General features: G+C 40.6%; 1 protein-coding gene across 1 annotated transcript; it reads right to left on the reverse strand.

The window, feature by feature from the left end:
• Positions 1 to 4,127: 4,127 nt before the first annotated feature.
• nr1h3 (nuclear receptor subfamily 1, group H, member 3) lies at positions 4,128 to 21,210 on the reverse strand. Its single transcript, XM_021319329.2, has 10 exons — positions 21,001 to 21,210; positions 15,048 to 15,130; positions 14,551 to 14,793; positions 11,647 to 11,913; positions 11,327 to 11,532; positions 11,042 to 11,221; positions 10,697 to 10,796; positions 10,357 to 10,470; positions 10,039 to 10,133; positions 4,128 to 6,905 (listed from the first exon to the last, which is right to left on the reverse strand). Exons 2-10 carry the CDS (start codon positions 15,088 to 15,090, stop codon positions 6,759 to 6,761), a joined length of 1,395 nt encoding a protein of 464 aa, XP_021175004.2. The 5' UTR covers positions 15,091 to 15,130; positions 21,001 to 21,210; the 3' UTR covers positions 4,128 to 6,758.
• Positions 21,211 to 22,334: the final 1,124 nt, after the last annotated feature.

Here is a 22,334-nt window from a genome sequence, read left to right on the forward strand (position 1 = left end):
CATCATCAGTGGCGGTTCTACACCAAATTTAGTAGGGGGGGCCAGGGTGGAGCCTGTGTTTTTTCACAGAATAAAAGATTGGAGAATAAAAACTAAATAGGTCTATATTTCATCGTTTAATATATATATTAAGTGAGCCAATTGTGGCTCACCCCTGATCCTATCTCAATATGGCTGAGGCTAAACGTGAAACAGTTTAATTTTTTATTATTATTATTGTTACAGTAAAACTATAAAGGTAAAAAAAATAAAAAATACAGTTGGTCCAAGTGACCAATCAGAAGCTTTCTCAATTCAAAAAGTCTGGAGTAATGTTGAGTAACAAGCTTTATACCATTGCCCAACAAAGGCCTTACAATGGCCATGCAATTGCTTAGCCATTACTCCAGACTTTTTGAATTGAGAAAGCTTCCGGGAGAGGAAGCGAAACGTCTTCAACTACGGAAAACAAGTCCAGTTGCTTTGTTTTTTACTTTTTTTGGAATGACCATGACCTGGATGACTGAGAATCTTCACCAGCATACCAATCAGTTATGGTATCTTTCTCGAACCTGACCCTAGCCAGCTGAAATTCGCTCCGCCTAGCTTCACTCACATCCATCCGGGACATCTCCCATAGAGAGTGATTTCTCCAACCAATTTTATTGTCCAGCCAATCAGGACGCAGGGCTGGAGTTTCATAGATGTGACGTAGAGGAGAAGCGACCGTGACGTGAGACTGTTTTGATTTAGACAACAATGGCGGCTCGCATCGAGGAAGCAAGCGTTAACATTGATGCTGCTATTTCTTCCATGTTGTCCAATCTACCTAATATTGTTTCATTAAAAGAACATCAGAGAACGGCTCTGAAGGCTTTTGTTGGTGGAAACGATGTTTTCGCCCGTCTCCCGACCAGATTTAGCAAGTTTTGTTTTCCGGGGCGCGCCCGTGGCGGAGCGGTTAGCGCAAACCATGTTAGGAGGCCTTTGACGCCTGTCTTCCCCCCTCTTCCTGTCAGCTTAATGTCAATAAAACACGTGCCACTAGAGCCGCAAACGCATTTAAAAAAAATAAAAAAGTTTTGTTTTTTCATGCGTCGCTCTCATCAGCGTCACGGGTTGGCTTCGGTGTGAGTGGTTGAAATAACACGTCGATAAAGATGACAGACAAGTGGCTTTTCCAATCATATGCAAGGATTTTTGATAAGGCCCAGCCTTCTGAAACGCCATTTCTATGGATCTGTTCCAGATGGATGAGTGGAGCTAGGTGGAGCGAAATTCATTTGGCAAGGGTCAGGTTATCCAACGCCTGTCATTTTGTCAGAAATTCAGTTAAACTTTATTTATATAGCGCCAATTCATGAAATATGACATCTCCAGGCATTTTCCGAAATCAAAAGCAGTCAGATTATACAGATCTGGCTAGGGTCAGGTTAATCTTTCTCAGCATATATCATCGTAAAAGATTTATTTAATATCATGTCTTTAGTTTAGTAAAAGGGCGCTGGCCCCTCATCTTCAGTCTGCGCAGAGTTCCCACACTCAAACCCCGACCTAATGGAGGCGTTAAACTCGCAGCAAAACAAATCAAGACAATTTTATAATGGTCAGCTCAGTTTTTCACTTTATTTAGTTGCTTCCCAACTGGAAGGAGTGACCCGTTTTTTTGTGTGTGTTTCTTAAGTTACGCCTGTAAGGCAACAGTCTGGGTTTAGTCCTCTGCAATTTCAATTCACACAAACTGCACTGGATGCTGGTGAAGATTCTCAGTCATCCAGGTCATGGTCATTCCAAAAAAAGTTAAAAAAAAACAAAGCAACTGGACTTGTTTTCCGTAGTTGAAGACGTTTCGCTTCCTCTCCAGGAAGCTTTCTCGTTTTGAATTGAGAAAGCTTCCGGGAGAGGAAGCAAAACGTCTTCAACTACGGAAAACAAGTCCAGTTGCTATGTTTTTTACTTTTTTTGGAAAAACTGCACTGGAAGAACACTTTATAAATTACCCAACATCCAAAGTTAAGGATAGCAGGATAGCCGTGCAACAAAAAAAAATGCCTAATTTTGAGATTTTACTAAAAAGTGATAACAACCCAACCTTTAGACATGATCTTTACTTTGTTAGAGCCCCCTGCTGGCCTTGGGCCCAAGGAGTGGTTTATAAATATACTAATGATGCAGAGGCTCAGGCTACCATCCAAATAATTACAATCAGGTGCTCTATCATGTTAGTGGCCACAGGTGTAAAGGAATGCACACCATTTCTGCAACCATTTGTGAAAGCATGGGCCACTGTCAGGAGCTCAGTGAATCCCAGCGTAGCACTGTGCACAGAGGTCGGCACCTTTCTGCAGCGTCAGTCGCCTCCAAACTTTTTTGGCGTTCAGATCAGCTTAGGTGCTTAGAGAGGTTCATTAAACGGGTTTCCATTACCAAACTGCTGCATCCAAGCATACATCACCAAGTGCAACGCAAAGCGATGGATGCTGTGGTGTAAAACGCTTTTCCATCTGGCAATCTGACAGAAGACTGGATATAACGGGTTCCCAGGAGAACGGTACTTGTCTGATTCTAATGTGCCCAAGTGTCAAGTTTTTCAAGAGCTGGGTTTGGTCCTTTAGGTCCAGTGAAAGGAAACCCTGAATGCTTCAGCAGACCAAGAGATTTCAAACAATTTCATGGTCCTAATTTTGTGAGAACAGTCTGGAGATGGTCCTTTCCTCTTCCAACATGCTTTGTGCTCCAGTGCACCAAGCATGGTCCATAAAGACGTGGATGAGAGACCTGCACAGAGCCCTGACATCAACTTGGTAGAACACGTTTGGGATTAATTAGGCTACGTTCCCATTACTGGTCTTAATACTCAATTCTGATTTTTTTTTCTTCTTAAATCAGATTTTTGTTTCAGCATTTTCATTACTTTGAAAATGCTGCCTATATCTGACTCCAGTGTGGAAAAAGAACCATATAAATTACTTCATGCAGCTTGCTTTGGTCCAACAAACATGGAAGAATAAGGTTTTACGAATTAAAGTATCCAGCAGAGTCCATTTGTTGTGTCAGCGGGTGGTGAGGGGGAAATAAAAAGAAAGTAGACAGGTCCACAGCTGTGCAGTCATTCGTGTACAGAAAGGAGAGGGGAGAGGATACACCCCTGGGGGGCGCTGGTGTTGATTGTTCTTGGGTGGGAGAAGATCCTCCTCAGCCTCACCTGCTGCTGGCGGTGGGTCAGGAAGCTGGTTGTCCACTCATAGCCGGCAGAACTTAGCAGTTGTTTTCATCAATTTAAAAAAAAAATATATTTTTTTATAGTGTCTTGTCTGGAAATGTGGCATTAAGAATTGTTGTCTTAATGCCAAAAACAGCCCAACAGTTTTTACTTTCACAAATGGAGCCGTAGCGCTTTCGCCATAGTGCTCCGCTTGATTTATACATGTAAATAGCTTTATTATAATTTATGCAGGGAATACTTCATGTTATATGGACACTACAATAAGAAAGAAGAACAGAAAGAAAGGGGAAAAAAAGGGGAGAAAAAGTGCAAGAAAGAGGAGATAAAAGGGAGAGAATGATAAATCAACACTAGTCTGCTTCTTCACCTGCAAAGAGAGATGTAAAAACAAAAAATATTAATATAAAAAAATTATTAATTAAAAAAAAGTCCAGTTTTTAAAGGTCCCTTGTCCCATCGCTTCTCTACTCCCTGGTGTTTTTCTCCTAACATCTTTAGCTAAAGGATGCAAATAAGCAGCTGAGCTCTTGTTTTCAGACCTGGCAGAATTGATGGCAGGTGTATGCTAAAGAAGACCAGATGCTTAAAAGTAGATCAAAAAGTGGCTGAACTAATAGTGTAAGGATGTGCCGATGTATGCAACACATTTACTTAAAAAAGAAATTATGTCAATGCAATAAATCATTTTTTTTTCATTTGAAGGATCCAGGGTATACAGGACCACAAACAGTCTCCAAGTCTTTGGGGTTGAGAGATGCTCAGAGGTCCAGTTTTCTACCTGCAGACTCTTGCAGATCTATTGCAGGAACTCCTCACCCTTCACATACTTTGTCACTACTGATATAAGGCAAACGGTGCTGCAACATCAGAACCGCCAACCACACCGCTGCAGAAATATAAAGCTCGACAAACCAGTGAACAATACCCGTTAGCACTACAGCAGAGCTTTAATTTATACTGTACATACAAAACGGGGGGGGGTCTTTAGAAGTTACAAGTATTAAAATAGTTTTGCATTTCTATATATCAATGTTTACAGAGTCACCCTTCGAAGACAGAAATTAGATCAGATGTTACAATTACAGTATATACAGTAAAATTTACGTTGATAGCTACAACATTAACACACACACACACGCACAGATCGTTTCGAGTTGAATGCGCCACAGCACACTGAGGCATGAGAGTTTCAGTTTCATCCTCTTCCCTCAGTCAGTGGGTTGGATATTTGATTTGGGCCACCGTGGATGTCACCCTTACCCAGAAGTTAGTGTTTGGCTGTAGGCGTCAATCCCAAAAGCTAAGAACAAACCTCACGTTTTCATTGCAAAAGGAACAAAAAAAAGAAAATGTTTAAAACCAAAAACAATCCTGTATGCACTCTCAACAACCGGCCTCTTTTAGCGAAATCTAATTCTCAAAGAATTATAAAAGTTGTAAAACGATGACAAAAGTATGCAGAGTCAAATTTTGAGGAAGAAAGCAAAAGGTTTTGAACCAACATGTGGTCAGAAGATACCCAGAACCAAACCGACTCGCGGTTTTATTTCTACGCTCGTCCTGGCCACGTCTGGTTTTGTTTGTACGCCGGAAAAAAAAGTCAGTTCACGGATAGACAGTAGGTTTGGGATTTCACTCAAGTGGCTTTCAAATTAGCAACGCAACAAGGAAAAGGTGAAAACAGGAACTAACCCAGATCCTGAAAAACAAACAAAACCAGTTTTACACTCATGCTGTTAATTAACCAACGTTTCAAGTTCACGCTGCCAGAGAATTCATAGAAAGCAGCCTAAACATCTGGATTCCAGTAGTTAAGTTCAATACAGCTTACGCTGTGTGGTCTTTGCTGAATGCTGGTAGCTTGTTAGTGAAGGTTTTCAGAATCTGACCCGGCATGGCTGCTGGTTTCAAGCTAAAGAACGCTTAGGTAATAGACCTTAACATCAGGTTAACTACATTCTCTGTTTCAGGTATATTATCATTTTTAAATCAGTCACAACATTTTCCAATCAATCAGTTCAAAATTACAAATAAGGAAAAAAAAAAATTAGCACATTTTACACACAGGCAACATTGAATAACAGTCAGATTCTCATTCAGCAACTTTCTGAGTCACACTGAAGCCCAGTTTATTCAAAAACGTAATTTTTAACCCACTTATTAAACTTCAGAAACAGTATTTTAAATCAGTGGTCCCCAACCTCCGGCCCTCGGTCCAGTACTGGTCCGTGGGGTCTGAACCGAAACAACAACTTACATTATTTCCTTTTTATTTATACAATGTTTTATTCAGAAAAATTCAAATTAGTAACATCCGTCTATGACCCACTCTTGATGAATGTCAGGACGCATGTTTCCAGTGAACTTCTAGCAATGTTGGCGGGCTTAGAAGTACGTAAGGCTTCTTGAAGTCAAATTACGGAGCAGACTTGACAAAAGCAACACACTTCTGGTTCATTGTCTTATTATTACTAAATGGGACCGCTTTCAACAAAACAAGCTCATGCCTCTGATTCTGCATTATGATGAGTTGTATTTTTAAGCTACTTTATATCTGTTAATATTAATTTTTTTTTATTATGTGTAGAAAATAAATGTTTTTATGTCGGCTGTTAAATTTTTTTTTGTTGCATTTGTACGGCACACCTTAAAAGGCCGGTACGTGAAAATATCGTCTGACATTAACGCATTAAACTGACAGCAAAAAAAGGTTGGAGACCACTGATTTAATGCATCGATTAGAACAACATGAGGGCTTCAATCACAACGCTTGCAGGAATTTAGGGTGTTGTGCGTCAGTACGTGATTGTAAATCTTTATAGATACGTTTCAAATACAACTTCAATGAAGTTAAATGGCCATTTATCGCTGGACAAAAAGGTCCCACTGTGCCGTGAGAAAGAAAAAGAATAATATACTTAAAATTAAAGAAGCCTCCGCTTCTCAGAGGTCTACTTCACATCACTTTACCTGAGCAATGACCCCAACTTTCTGACTCCTGAACTTGCTCGGAAGGAAACGCAAACTAGCTGTTGCCATACATGAATCAGGGTGAAGTTTAGGCAGAACAATGTCCCTGCCTCCATTTCCATCTATTGCACAACTGTAGAAATCGCTTTTTCCACTTAATGAGACATCGCAATTTTTAAGACAGTAACAGCCAAGACCTGCTCAGTGCTTCCTGATTTTAATTAGTAGCAGAAAGGTACAGAACCACGCAAGAGACCGACATAACCTTCAGCAAAGACTAAATCAACGAAAACTGTCTGAAAACCCTTGATGCCTAAATTTAACCACCATCATGTGAGCATCTACAGTGAAGAGAATAAAACCTTTGTGTCCATGTTCCTGTACTGCACACAAAGCCACTTAACAGTCTGTTAGGGAGCAAAGGGCCACGGCGCTCTCCTCCCTTAGGGCAAAAACGAAAAATCTCAAGGCAATAACCAGTCCCTGACCACAACAGAAGAAAAGGAGTTGGCGATCTTTTCATAGGAGCCGCGTCTCTCTCTCAGGGTCCATAAAGCCACGGAGTGCGACTCCAGGACCACGCTCACTCGTTGACATCCCAGATTTCAGATAGCAGCGGCGGAAGCTTCTTGTCCTGGAGGCGGAGGGCGAACACCTGCTCCGAGTGGACACTGCTCAATGTGCGAAGGCTCACCAGCTTCATCAGCATACGCGGGAACATCAGGTGATCCTGAGGAAACCATTGAAAAAAAAAATACTGATTAATAACATGCTGTTAGCAAAGGAGATCTTTTACAGACTTAAAACCGCCATGCTTAATAGAAACAACAAATATTAATAGAAAACAATACTGGGAAACATAAGGACTAAGATTGAGAGAGTATTTCAGTCCCAGAAAATCTACAAAGCAAATAAATAACTGACAGCCTGCCTTTCCACTGATTTAAAGCCTTATTTCTAAGACTAAACTTAAAACTTTCCTCTTTGACAAAGCTTATAGTTAGAGTGGCTCATCTGAGCTATCTCTATAGTTGTGCTGCTATAGGCTTAGACTGCTGGAGGACATCAGGGTCTATTTCTTTCACTCTGCTGAGTTCTCCTACTGTTCTCCAATTTGCATTGCTTGTCGTCATTTCAGCTTTTAACTTTTTGTTCTCTCTCATTTTTCTTCATAGTAGGTACACCTGGTCTGGCGTTCTGTTAGCTGTGACATCATCCAGGGAAGACAGATCACCTGCTATTACCATCTAATGTAGAACAGATTACTGGATCAATGTGTGCTACTGTGCTTTTTTGTTTCTCTTGTTGTGTCTCTGTTCTGTCTTCTGTAACCCCAGTCGGTCGAGGCAGATGACCGTTCACACTGAGCCCGGTTCTGCTGGAGGTTTTTCCTTCCCGTTAAAGGGGAGTTTTTCTTTCCACTGTCGCTTCATGCTTGTTCAGTATGAGGGATTGCAGCAAAACCAAGGACATTGCAGACGACTCTCCCTGTGGCTCTACGCTTCTCCAGGAGTGAATGCTGCTCGTCGAGACTTGATGCAATCAACTGGGTTCCCTTAGATATGATTTTTTTTTACCAATCTGTATAATCTGATTGAATTTGATTTTGGAAAGTGCCTTGAGATGACATGTTTCATGAATTGAATTCGCGCTATATAAATAAAATTGAATTGAATTGAATTTCTGACAAAATGACAGGCATTGGCTGCAGGGCTTCATAAATAAAAAATAGAAACATAACGGCTTATTGGGAATGCAGCAGCGGTTTGAGTGAGCACCGATATGTTTTTCTCCAGCAATAAAGTCAAAGTGGATGTGATTCGTGAAAGTGTATTCAATGCAGTTTATTTCTAGAGCACCAACTCACAACACCTGTCATCTCAAGGCACGTTACAAAGTCAGTTCTATGGCATCATGCAGACAAATTGGTTAAAAGATTTTCTAACGAAACCCGGTAGATCGCATCGAGTCATTGACTTCCAGCTCCTCGATGAGCATGTAGCCACAGAGGACAGTCGCTTGCATCGTGTCGTTGACTTTGCAGCAATCTTTCGTACCGAGCATGCACGTGGCGACAGCGGAGAGGAAAACTCCCCTATTAACAGGAAAGAAAATCTGCAGCAATGGATGAAGAGTAGGGCTACTTTCTTCTCAGGCCAACAAAACTCTCTGAAACAGGTTTTGCTCAAGATTGTTAAACTGCAGTTTGGTTTTAACAGAATATATTGGAAATAAAAATCCATACTGAGGAAGGAGGACACACTACATATCATACCACAACAATGAGGGATAGTACTAGCAAGAGCAAACAGGCCATTGAGCATCGTCAAACGACAAGTGGTGTAAAATGTCGCCTGATGCCACTTTCTCAAAACCTTACCTTCGCATTTCTTTACACAAAATATCAGCTGCCAAATAAAAGCAGAAAGTGATTGTGGCTGCTGTTTGGTTATTTTATTGCCATCCAGTGGGTGTGCAGCATTAGCTTGAAGTGAGCTTTAGGGCCAAAAGATATGCTGTGAGAAAACTATCAGAGGAGTTTAGGATAGACAGCCCTTTTCCATTACTTGTGAAAAGCACGCGTTTGACACAAAATGACACAGGGGGATTTCAGATTCCCGGGACTTTTGTTTCATGGGAAAAAGGTCCTGATCTGAGGGAAGGACTTTTCAACAAGCATGCGGCGTTGTTTAATGGGCAGGTTGTTTGTAGCAAGGTGAAACAGTCCCCACTTGACACAATAAGGAAGTGAGTTTAGAAATCTATCGCCTTTATACCATTAATTTATCACAACAAAGGCAAGAAAGTACTCATTACAACTTCATCTGAAGCAAAAACATTTAACAGAATGCTACATTAATTTTAGTTTTTTAACTTAGAATAACAAGCGGATATTCACCACTGTGGTGAAAGAATAGGTACTGCAGGTGGACTGTGTTTGGCACAAAGTGCTTTTAAATCTCTGGGTTGGGTGCTGATCTGGTAGGTCTCCACTAATTTCCTCTCAGATGATATTTCCACTTAGTTTCTTCTGATGATAGAAATAACCAAACAAATCTTCACCCAATGAATTTACAATTTCTTCACTGCTTTCTTCATGTGTGGCAAATGTGCCATGAATTGATGCCAGAGTTTGGGGTTCTGTATGAAGCATCAGCAACCATTGGCTGCTTGGTTAAATTCTTTAACACATTTAAAAACTTAATTGGCTACAATTCACATTTCAGGTACTTTGAAACATAAAATAGCGTTCAGTTATGTTCATACTAAAAATGTATGAACTACAGCCTTTACGGATAGTGGCAAACCTTAAATTTACACTAGAAGCATAAAACATGCGCACGACGTGCTTATTTACGCTACGCGACGCCTCAGTTAGATTAAAGTTCTAATTTCAGACGCGTATACAGTCCTGTTTGGCAGGGAATAAATGGGAAAACAATATTCTGTGTCAAAGTTTATTTCCGAAAGTATCCCAAAATAATAGTTGAGTCTCAGTTCAGCCACAAGGTGGTAGAAGTCACCTTGTTGACGCTGCTGATTGATGGGATGCGGCCATTTTTACCGAGCACTCTGCCTTTCCTCTCACAACACTTTGTCAGCTATGTCACGCTTACGTTACGTGGCCAGTGCATTTCCTGCTTAAGACTTTTAAGATTAAATTCTGAGTAATGAGTTGCTTAGGTTCCTCCAAACAGCCTTTTATAGCAGCTCCCCGAGTTCAAACCTCAACTCCCAATCAAAACAGCTTAATATAACCTCAGCTCTGACCCAATGTGCTCGCTGTGGTGACGACATCCAGGGTTGTGGTGACATACACCCGGTCACCAAAGTCCAGGTTACATAAAGCGGCGGGTACTCACATTTGGTCTCTTTATCATGATGTAAGAGCGCAGCGCGTCCACGTAGGGCTGCTGCAGCCTCTCCACCAGATCGTGATCCTGCACATTCGGCCGATCTACACACAAATTAACCAACCAAAGCATACACAGACAAGTTACATCTCTCACTGGAGAATTTTTAATTTTAGGACGTGATGAATGTTACTCAAAATGCAAAGTCTGCGAGTTTAAATGAAGCATTCCGTCCGTGAGGAATTGAAAGCATTTGGCTCACTCTGAGCCCTATATACTGATGATGAACTGCAAGCTTATAATGAACAGCAGCTTATTAATCCTGACCTGCTGAAAAGATGTTGATAGCAATGAGCAGCGCGTATTCGGCCTCATCAAGGTGTAGGTCGTTCATTCCTTTTGAAAACTCGAAGATGGGGTTAATGAACTCAAACTGAAGCCCTGGGGAGGATAGAACGAGGGATAAAAGGGGGGGAAAACGGCTTTAGCAACAAAATGTTTCAAAGTTTTCTTGGAAAATAGTTAATCATTTTTTGAAAACATCTGATTCCTTAGACTTATTTCATATGAATCCGTATTTTTTCTCTCCCACATGTTACATATTATATCATGCTAGTGAGGGAAAGGTGGAATAAAGTTTGGACAGTAAACCAAATGATAGGGGTACCTGCTTTGGCAAAATCATCCTTATTGTAGCTGAAGTCCTTCAGAAAAGTAATGCTTTCAATGGCAGGGTTGTATCGGCGCGATGTTTCTAGCAGCATAATCTGTGGAAGACAAACATCTGAGCGACAGGCTCATCTGAGGCTGCAGGGTGAGAGTTTCAGGCACAAATTCATCTGCTTCCACCATTACTTTTACGAAAAGAAGATAAAATAAAGAAGCTTAAACTCCAGAAAGGTTACGGTATTTTTACAAATGTTTTTAACTGCAGCTTGGAAAATCTGCTTGATTTCCTTTGTAAAGAGTGTTGATGTAAAGCCGCTTTAAATAACGACGAATCAACACAAACCTCAATGGTAGACGTTTTCAGTAGAGCGATCTGGTCTTCCCTCGTCAACTCAAGGAAACCCGGAAGCTGCTTAGCAAAATCCACGATCTCCTGAACTGACATTATTGCGAGCTCGGTGAAGTGGGCGAACCGCTGCTGTCGCACTTCTCGGTTCTGCAAGTCTTGACTCTGTGGCCACGGCTGGAAAAAAAAAAAAAAAAAAAAAGTACAAGCACTCTGGTGAAACTGACTCTAAAACCAGCAGCATTTCAGGACAATTGGTTGTGCTCTGTGTTCTTCATGTACCGTAACTTTAGGCCGGTCAAGGAAGGACCTCTTGTTGCATTGTTTCTGCATGGCCACCAGCTTCTCAATCATCTCCTGCTGCTGTGGGTCGAGCATGGCTACTTCCTGCGGAGGGGTCGGCGTGACCACTGTGGACGTGCGCGCCGTTTCCTCCTCCTGCTGCTTTTTCAACTTTTTTAGTCGGATCTGCTCCTCAGAAAGCACACCTGCAGGTCACAGAGGGCGCGGCTTTTCACAAAGAGCTCAACCTCGGACTCATAAAACCACGTGTTCTTGTAGCGGTTTTCCGAAAAGCTTCGGCTTAGAACGCGGACACTCACATTGCTCCAGCATGCCTGCCTCCCGACACTTGCGCAGCCGGCACTGCTGGCACTTGCGGCGCATGTACATGTCCATTTCGCAGCGGCCGTTGTTCTTGCAGGAGTACTGGGCGCTTTTGATGACGCTGCGGCGGAAGAATCCCTTGCAGCCCTCGCAGCTCAGCACGTTGTAGTGGAAGCCAGAAGCCTTGTCGCCGCACACGCTGCACACCTCGTTGCCCAGCATCTTCGGGGCCGGACCCTTTTTTCTCTTCACTGGCTGGCCATCTGCACACAAATCAGAAAAAAATATTTAACTTCTGAAGGGGCTGATGATGGGAAACCAAAAATCTGCATAAGACGCAATATCTTTTTGCAGAGTTTAAACACTCAAATTTTGAATATGACCCCTAAGGCATGCCTGCTCTCGACAAAGATTGAACATTTTTTAGATTATTTTACATTTTCATAAATGCACTTTGAGAGGGGGATTTTCTCCTGGAAATTTATTCTCATGGAGGGAAAGTTCAATTCAATTTAATTTATATAGCGCCAATTCATGATACATATCATCTCAAGGCACTTTCCAAAGTCAAATTTAATCAAATTATACAGGTTGGTCAGAAAGTTTCCTCTCTAAGGAAACCCAGCAGGTTGCATTTTTGTTATTTTATTTATTTTTATTTAAAAGGGGACAGTGTACATTAATCAACATTAAAACAATGTAAATGTACCCGAGTTAGCTAAAAAGTGCTAATTTTCATCGGTAGTCCCCCAGCCAGGTGTAAAAAAGGCAACCTTAAAAGTAATCACAAGTATAAAATCACAAGATAAAATTACAATGCCAATTACATAAAAAAAACATTATTGTCAAGTCTCTCCAAGCAGCATTCACTCCTCCTGAAAGAGCGTAGAGCCACAGTGGACAGTCGTCTGCATTGTTGATGGCTTTGCAGCAATCCCTCATACTGAGCATGCATGAAGCGACAGTGAAGAGGAAAACTCCCCTTTAACGGGAAGGAAAAACCTCCAGCAGAACCAGAACCAGGCTCAGTGTGAACGCTCATCTGCCTCGACCCACTGGGGCTTAGAGAAGACAGAGCAGAGACACAGAAAGCTCAGAAGCTCACATTGACCCAGGAGTACTTTCTATGTTATATGGTAATAGTGGATGATCTGTCTCCCTTGGACGGTGTCACAGCTAACAGAACGCCAGATCAGGTGAACCTACTATGAAGAAAAACAAATAAATAAATAGGAGGATCTGATACAAAAGGAAGAGAACCAAGAAGGGAGGAAATGTTACAGAGAGTAAACTGTAAAAAACGTCCACCGAGAATGGCGGAAGGCCTGTTTTTCAGTTCCATGCGTTTGTGAATGCATCCACATTAGAGCAGAGCAGAAGTGAAAAGGTCTTAACCAAACTGTTACAGCGAATGCTCCTGAAGCATCTAAAGGATTATCACGTCGTCTACTGCTGTCAGCAGCACCCAAATCTAATTAGAGGGCGGAGTTAATAATTTACTGCGACAGACTGGCGACCTGTCCAGGGGTGTTCCCCGCCTCTCGCCCATTGACAGCTGGAGATTGGCACCAGCAACCCCTCACAGATTTGTGCATGCAGCATTAACGTTTTTGGTTTTTCCCATGGGAACCGTCATCTGGGCATAGCTCTTAGTTATGTCTTCTAATCTGGGGTAAATGACGAATTTTAAAGCAAAACAGCTTCAGGAGAAGAGTGTTTGCATTCAAAGGTAAGAGACTGGTGAAGTCTGCATGCAGGTGTGGTTAGATTACCTTTGTTATAGAAGCAGAAAAAACACCGTTTCGGTTTATTTCTATCTCCTTGTGTGAAATTTCCTGAGTCCAAAAACATAAAACAGGCAGAACAAGGTTGTCTGCGCCACCACCCACATAATCGCTATAAACAAAAACACAGCAGTTGCTACAACATCGCTTGTGCCTCATGCGGTGCCTCCTTTCGCGTTCGGCCTGGGCCCCGGCCCGCTGAACGTCACGCAGAGAACGGCCCCGCTGTGTAGAGCATGTGTGAACAACAATCCACGGAGGAGCCCGGACCCCGGAGCAGCGGAAGAAGGGTCGAAACGAGCACGCCTGGTGTTCCAGAACCCGTTTGTAAAATTAAGAGACATGATTGAGATTGTGAGAGGATTTAAAAAAAAAAAAAAAAAAAAAAAAGTTATTTAGGACAGAAACAGCCATCGCTCCAGTTGTGATACCATTAATGCCATAACTGGTCTGAGCTCCACTTGCACAACAATAATGAAAAAAAAAATAACACAATGTCAGCTTATGCCTGCAAGCAAGACAGTAACATCTAATTCATCTATGTAAAACACAGATTCTACATGCAATCTGTGTTTATTGGAAGAAAGCGCTAAAACACACGTGTCAAACTCAAGGCCCGCGGGCCGAATCCGGGCTGTCAAGGCAATTTATCCGGCCCTCGAGAGCCAAAAAAGGCATATCATGTCATAAAGTAGAGGCATATATCTTTTTAAATTGTATAAAGTGGCTAAAACTGTGCCTCCTGTAGTGAATGTTGCCTTGGTTTTCCCACAACTCATTAAAAACAACCCAGAAATGTCTAAAAAGAGAAAAACGAGATCACGTTTTGAATAATTAAAGTTTAAAGTGTAACTCGCCCCAATATCAACTTTTTTTTTTTAGCAGAAAAACTGTATAAACTGGCCCTAAGGTGCTACTTTATGTTAATGTGCATTTTTTTATATTTTTGTATGAACTGAAGTGAAATTATGAAATCAAAAAAGTGTCATCTATACAGGTGCAACCGGCCCTTTTAATGACTTCATGATAACAAAGTGGCCCCATACAGAAATGAGTTTGACACCCCTGCGCTAAACAAAAAAACAAAAAAAAAAACTTGCACCACTTTCTGCTCACCTACGCTGCCGGACGCGTCGGCTGCAGACGGGTCCAGCTTGATGTCGTTTGGCTCCACCGGCAACGTGCTGCTGATCTCGGTGAGCGGCGGGCCGTTGTGGGGGGGGACGGGGAAGTCGGCCGGCTGGGAGAGGTCGGTCAGTGACAGCAGGCCGTCGGGCTTCATTGTGGCGTTTCCACTTCTCTCCTCAGCCAAGCAGTCCAGCTGCAGCTCAGAGGCCCCGTCAAACACCTTACTCTCATCTGACGGGGGGAGAAACAAACCCGTTCAACTCGGGACCGCTTCCACTTATCTTATCTGTTTTAACAGGTGTCCAAAACAAACATTTATTCTTAGGGAACAGAGGGGGGGGAAAAAGGACAGATTGGACGGAATCAGTGATTACTCGCGAAAATGGCATTTGAGAAGAGCTGCTTTTATCTTAACGGAAAGAGATCGTGACATTTAGTAAGTCTGAGATCTCATGGCATCGTAACAGACGAGCGTTTCCTCTTACCATGACCAACATCTGGGATATCAGTCACAGACAGCGTGGACATCTTCCGCCCAGCAGCTTGTCATTACGAAATCAACGTGTACCTGTGTAGAAAAAACAAAAAAAAAACCCACTTAAGATGAGTTAAAACCACAGACATATATACGTAGACGCGTCATAGGGCGCAGGTTCGCACGTCAACCTCACCGCCATATTGTATGTGGCAGAAAAAAGTTGAGTTCTGTTATTGTGAACGTGGATCAGAGAAGATGCCTCATTCCTGTGCTGCATGGAAATGTATTCTGGCTGATTTCACTACCTGTATCTGCCTTCTATAAACTAAGGCTGCACCATGTTGCAAAACTGGACACACTAAAGCTGCAGAGTGGTAACACAGGCTATATATATATATATATATATATATATATATATATATATATATATATATATATATATATATATATATATATATATATATATATTTGTGTGTGTATCTGTTATGAATATAAGGATCAATTTGTGAAATCTAAACATTGTAGTCTTCATTATTTCATAAAACCGTGTCACATGTGAACCTTTAGGAACAGACTTTTTGGGGGAGTATTAAAGACGTTAAAATTAATAATATGAGAAAAAAAGTCCTAGGTCAATAAAGTAAAAATAAACAAACAAACACGAAAGTGATATTGTTATGATAAAAACGTCATATTATGAGAATTAAGGGGGAACATTTCCAGAATAATCACAGTTTGCAGAATTATTTCACTCCTGGAGTAATAGGGCCAGGTTAGATTATTTTAAATACTTTTATTCTTTAGGAGAATAAATTCAGGAGAATGAAGCTAAAGGTATACGAAAATAAACTTGTAATATTACAAAAAAAATACTACGAATACTAAGTATATTCTGAGATTAAAGTCCCTCTGATACTGTTTAAGTGACTGAGTAACTGCAGATTTGCTACATTTAAGATGGCGGACGCTCTGACGCATCGCAGCATAGGCAAAACCCGCTCAATGACGCGTCTACGTATATAATGTCTATGGTTAAAACGGCACCGTTTGCCGTACAAAAGATCCTTTAACCCTTTCAGAGCTTTGTCACAACCACAAACTCTTTGTGGTTTTTCTTTGAGCGTTTCACATGACCGGACAATAAAGGTTGTGCATGGCTGTGAAGTGGAAGGGAAATGACGCATCTTTTTTTTTTTTAAACGGATCGAAAAGACAGAAAAGCTGAAACCTGTTGCACGCATTTGTATTCAGGCCCGTCTGGTCAACCCTTTGCTGTAATTAGAGCTGCAAGACTTTTAAGGAATGTTTCTACAAGCTTTGCACATGAAGAGAGAGGTGGACATTTCTGCACATTCAATCCAAAACGGCTCAAGCTAGGATTGGATCGACAACACCCGTGAACGTCTATTTGAAATTCTCTGCTTTGTCTGGGCTATAAACACACGACTAAACATTTATAAATCCACTGACGCTCTGGTGGTCCACTGTCTGTCCTGCCAGGAGGTGAACATTAGTCCTGGTAAGGCTGAAACAATTAATCTGCTTAATCCTAATTAATCAATTAGTGAAATAATCGTTAACTAATTTAGTAACGGGATCTTTAGCTCTAAAATATGTCATTTGCTGAAAGAACAAGACACTCAGGGCAGTAATTAAACCAGGGCTGTACAATAAATATAAAGATTTTGCATTTAAAATGAAAACCCTTCTTTGTCTGTAAATATACTCTATCCAGAACTCATAATTTAAGATTCACTTGGTTCAAGTGCTGTAAAAATGTTTAACAGATTATTAATCCATTAATCAAATAGTACACAGATTAAACAACTAGCAAAAATAATAGTTGCAGTGCTAGTTACGGACTCTGCTGTCGTTTGACGCCAACAACAGGAGTATTTCTTCAGTGACAGAGGCAGAAAATTAGGGTTCATATGTTGTTGCAATTTTCATCAATAGTATCACAATTAAATTATTTTGTTAACCAATTTGGTGACTTGTAAATGTAGGATACAAAAGATTTAGGGATAGGGAGCCGAGTGGATATGGATGCAATCAATGTGAAAGGTATATCAGAGAAATTTGAATATTGGTTAACATTTTGTCCCCTTATTTGGGATACTGAAACTCATATTTCATAATGCTGAGAATCTAAATTCCGTTGTCTCAGAAAATCGTTCTAATTCTTTGAGACAAAGGAAAATAAGAACAACCTAATCAGCTAATTAACTCAAAGCCTCTAAATGGTCTCTTAGTCTGGGTCAGCAGGCGACACAATCATGGGGAAGACTGCTGACTGGACAGATGTGCAGAAGACAGCCATAGAAAGGAGGGTAGGCCACCAAGGAGCTGGTTGTTCACAGACGGCTGTGTCCAAGCATATTAATAGCAAGTTAAGGGGAAGGGAGAAGAGTAGTGTGAAAAGGTGCACCAGCAACAGGGAAGACCACAGACCTGAGATGATTGTCAGGCGAAATCCATTCCAGATGCTGGGAGAACCGAACAAGGTGTGGACCGAAGCCGGAGTCAGCGCATCAAGAGCCAATAAACACAGACGAATCCCACGATTGGGGTACAAGTAGCGCATTCGTGGTGTCAACCTAGGGCTGGGCGATATGGATTAAAAAATAAATCTCCGATTTTATCATACCAAATCCGATTAATCGATTTTTTTCCTCCTTTTTGTTTCATAAAAAGAAATTTAAGAAATTATTTTAAAACCTTGCTTTTTATGTCAAGCATTTCGTCAGGGAGTTGACCTGGATTAAAAGTGCAACTAAAAACAAGCTGTGAAACATGCTTGTAAAACAAGATGGCAGCCGTGCCATTATAAACAATGAAAATATAACAAAAAAAAAAAAAAAAATATATATATATATATATATATATAACAAAACATTTGCTGCTAGTGGTATTACACATTGAGCTAAGAACAGGCTTCACTGCACTTGTGAACTTCAAACTAAGTTAAAAAAAAAGTAAATAAGTAAATGAAGTACCTCGTATTATGATAAAAAAAGTTTCCACTTAACAATATTTTGACAATATATTTGCCTAAACATATATTCAGCATCACATGCTGTTCTCTTCATGGAAACCCAATGAGTGTATTAGCAACATAAAATCTAGATTTTCCAAAAATGAAATCTTAAAGAATTGTAAATTCAAATTAATCGATTAAATCGATTTATCGCCCAGCCCTATGTCAACCCACTCCTAAAAGGGAGACTGGACTGTTGCTCGGTCATCCAAATTCCTCTTTTTAGATTAAAGTTTGGAAATCCAGGTCCCTGAGTCTGGAGGAAGAGTGGGGGGGGGCTCAGAATCCACGTTCCCTGAAGTCCAGTATGAGGTTTCCACGGTCAGTGATAATTTGGGCCGCCATGTCATCTGGTGGTTCTGGTTCACTGGGTGTTCTGAAGTCACGCAGCCATCTACCAGGATACGCTAAAGCACTTCTAGCTTCCTTCTGGTGACGAGCTTTTTGGGAGATGCTGGTTTCATTTTCCAGCAGGATTTAGCACCCGGCCAAAGTGCCAAAGGCGCCAAAAGCTGGATCAGTGACCAAGTTGGTACTGAGCTTGATGGGTCAGCTAACCGCCCTGAGCCCCAGGCAGAAAAGTAGAGGATGAACATTGAGTGCAGAGTTTGGTCTTCTTTTGAAGGTCAACAAGAAGACAAAATATACAAGATTTGTAACCATGACACGGACAAACATGCCGGTGACGCCGTGTGACCCAAACTCAAATAGAGGAGCGCTGTGTTATCATTCGGAGTAGGGATGCGGTCGATGGCCTGAGATGACTGGCCATTTGTGGTGATCTTACGCAGCAATATGTGCTTGTTAGAAAGATCTGAAACATCGGAAGAACTGGACTGATCTTGGATTTTCAAAAGTGTGTAAAACAAAACCCCAACGGGACGCAAAAGCGGAAATGAAAGTCTGTCATGTGTCGTTGCGGTAGGGGGGGTATATTTCAGGAAACTGATTCAGCAGACACACCAGCATAAACTGAGGCTATTCTTAACCAGCGTGCAGGACAGAACAAAGCTTTCTGACGATAATTAAAAAAAAAATAAAATATATAATCCATGAAATTATCACGTGTGTTTGTTAAAAAAAAAAAAAAACAAGTTAAAGAGATTCGTGGCACGGTCATTTCCTAACCTGTGTAGTAAGTCTGCCTAATAAAGGTAAAGTAGTCTCATAAGCTTTTGATTTAATTGAAATCCTAAAAAAAAAAAAACTGCAAGAACAAAGCAAGTCTTACATTTACTGAGAGTTTAAGCTTCTAATGCAGAAAACCCGACCCACTGACCATGGAGAGCCTCAATCCACCCGCCTCAGGTGTTGAAGGCTTCTGATCATACCGCTAAGCCCTGTAAATATTCACAGTGCAGTGGGTTTTGTAATTGTTTTAGTTCTTGGTTGACATCATCTCTTTAGGAGCAGCAAAAGAGTCAATATGGTCAGAAGCCACAAGCTGACTCAGAGCTCTGAAGCCTCAAAAAAAAAAAAGCTTTTCTGTTATTTGCAGATTTAAATATCCCGTCACCTCCTTTAGAAGCAGAGGGGAACGTGGACAAAACATCACGTCATGGATACAAATACATATACTTTAATGCAATTTCTAAATTTAATAAAAATCTGCAAACGGAAAGGGACATTTGGATTAATTACGTAAATTGAGACAATATTAATTCCTTCATTTGTTGTCATATTCAAAATTACTATACTTATCCAACAACCTGCTGCACAATTTCTTCTATTTTATGAAAAATTAATTATCAGGACCAGCAGGTCAGAAGAAGAAAATCTCGTTATCGGCCCAGAAAGGGTCTGGTCGGTTAATTTTTAATATAAAGTTCCAGCAGAACTTAACCTGTCAACATTTTGCTGACAAATTGTGCATTCTCAATTAAAGAAGCATTTTTAAATTAAACAAACATTTTCCACCAGGGTCGTCAACAGTGACTAATATTGTTAGATCCCATTAAAGAATGGCACAAATTTAGCCCACCAGCCTGGGTGTTTGATGCAGATGGAGACTTTTTATTTTCAATTAAGGCAACTTAAAATTAAACCTGACAATTGAAAATGTCAGGTAAAACACAAAGAGTTTGTCTATTAATAAACACACATTGTGCATTCTCTCCCAATTTCATAGTAACGCTACATCTATCCAGTGACTTTGACCCAAACGTGCATCCAAATTTGCTTTTAATTTATTTGTTAAACTTGGTTAATTATAGGAAACCTTTTCAGAGACAGAGTATCGCTGAGAATAGACTAAATATTTTTCTATTTTTTTTAACTGAGCATGCAAACCGAATGCCTTAACTTTAATGTAGAAAACAAATCTACTATATTTGTTAATATTTTGAATGCTAAGTTTATTTTTGAGCAGTTAAAAAACAAAAAAACAACAAATAACACCATAACTTTTTTGTAATTTTGTTTTAATAAAAAAAAAAAAAAAAAAAAAAAAAAAGACTGCGGTGCTTTGGTCCACATGTCAAAAGGTTTGACTTAAACGGAGCAACCCAGAAAAGAATAATCACTGAATCCCATAAGCGTGTTCAGTTCCTCTGAGACACAAAGAGGAAAACTGATAAATGAAAGTGAATCAGTGGAATAGCTAAAAACCTGATGATGGAAGTCTTTTGCCAAACCTCCACTGACCAAATATCAGAGCTCTTACGATAACAACCAACCACGTTTATTATTATAAAGACAAAGATAAGAACGTTATATTGCATTTAATACCGTTTGCTTCTCTTTGTTTTAGTTAGCAGACTTTCTCATAAAAAAAAAATGCCTCCACATAGAAACGCTGCAAATTAGAAACAGAAAAACCCGTCTCACTCACAAAATAAATAAATAACAGGAAATAATAAGACTTTGCTTAACCTACATTAGCACCAGAGAGCGTGTGGCAGTAGAGGTGCTGCGCTGACCTTACCTATGAGGTGGATGTCCTGGTTACTGCCCGTCCATCTCGCCCGTGTCGGTCCACAGCTTGAGTCTGGAGATACCTCTGCGCTGACGGAGGACCAGCTCTCCCCGACGGGCCTTACGGGACGCCGAAAGCCCGGTGGCTTACTGTGCCGAGGCTTTAATGGCTCGATATCTGGAGGAGGCCGAGTAGGAAAGAAGTGCCTTTCTACAATACCCTATGGGAGACGGGAGGGAAAACAGAGTGGGAGGGAGGAGACAGGGTGAAAAAGGGAACACCGGGGGTTACTGCAGGTCATTGACTCTTGAATATTAAAATGCACCGTGGTGACTTCACCCATTTTCGCCTTAAGCACTTAGGCAGCTCATTTTATTCGGGCAAACACAACCCGCTTCTTGCAAGTTTGCACCCTTAAAGTGCAAAAAGAGAAAGAAACTATTTACAAATCAGAAGAGCCGGATTTAATCCAACTTTGAATTTGGACTGTGGATAAAAAAAGACGGCTCTTATCTGTTCTGGAGGCAGCAGGTGTAATAATTAGAGATAGTGTTTATTGACTGAATTTTACTTTCTATGGTAGTAAAACATCCCTGTGTTGCGTAATTCCTCGTGTTATCCCCACCCGGATCAGCCCGGTAAAGTCCAGAGTCCCAAACATCTTATCGGTCAGTCACCTTTGCCCATGTGCCTTTTTCTGCCATGGATCGCTGGATGTGAAATTGCAAAAAAATATCAATTGTGCCTTTCTGTTCGAGCTGATTGTATTACCTTACCCACACTAATTTTGACGTTAAATAATAAATTCATGAAAAAATAAACACTGTAAATATCGGTTACTGATCACAAATAAAGCCAAACCCACGCATTAGCATCTATTTTGAAATCCTTGATAAGTTCTTATCTTTCCAGACACCTTGGCAGACATCAGTTTGCCCTATAATAAACTCTTCACCATTCAATAAGAGCGGGTACCATAGCTGTCACCGTCTCTATTTAGCTAACCAATTTTATTCTGAGCTGAAAGGAAAAGGAGTTTAAGGGTCAATTAAAGTGGAAAAGAAATTGTGGATTTTTTATACTTTTTTTGGTGGAGCTTATTTATCTTGTCCGTTACACGAAAAAAAAAAATAGATTTTAAGAATAAAGTTGAAAGGTTGAGTAAAAAACGTGCAATTCTGTTATCAAAAAGTCAAAATATTGGCAATGAACAGGAACTAATACCTTAAAGATATATAGCCACGTTATATGCTTATAAAAAAAGACTAAAAACCATTTGATCATGATAAAATAAGGTTATATACACCAAGCCTCCATCCCGATAATGTTTTGTCATATTTTGG

This window comes from Fundulus heteroclitus, chromosome 4 (assembly GCF_011125445.2).
Source record: "Fundulus heteroclitus isolate FHET01 chromosome 4, MU-UCD_Fhet_4.1, whole genome shotgun sequence".
Classification (NCBI taxonomy): Eukaryota; Metazoa; Chordata; class Actinopteri; order Cyprinodontiformes; family Fundulidae; genus Fundulus; species Fundulus heteroclitus.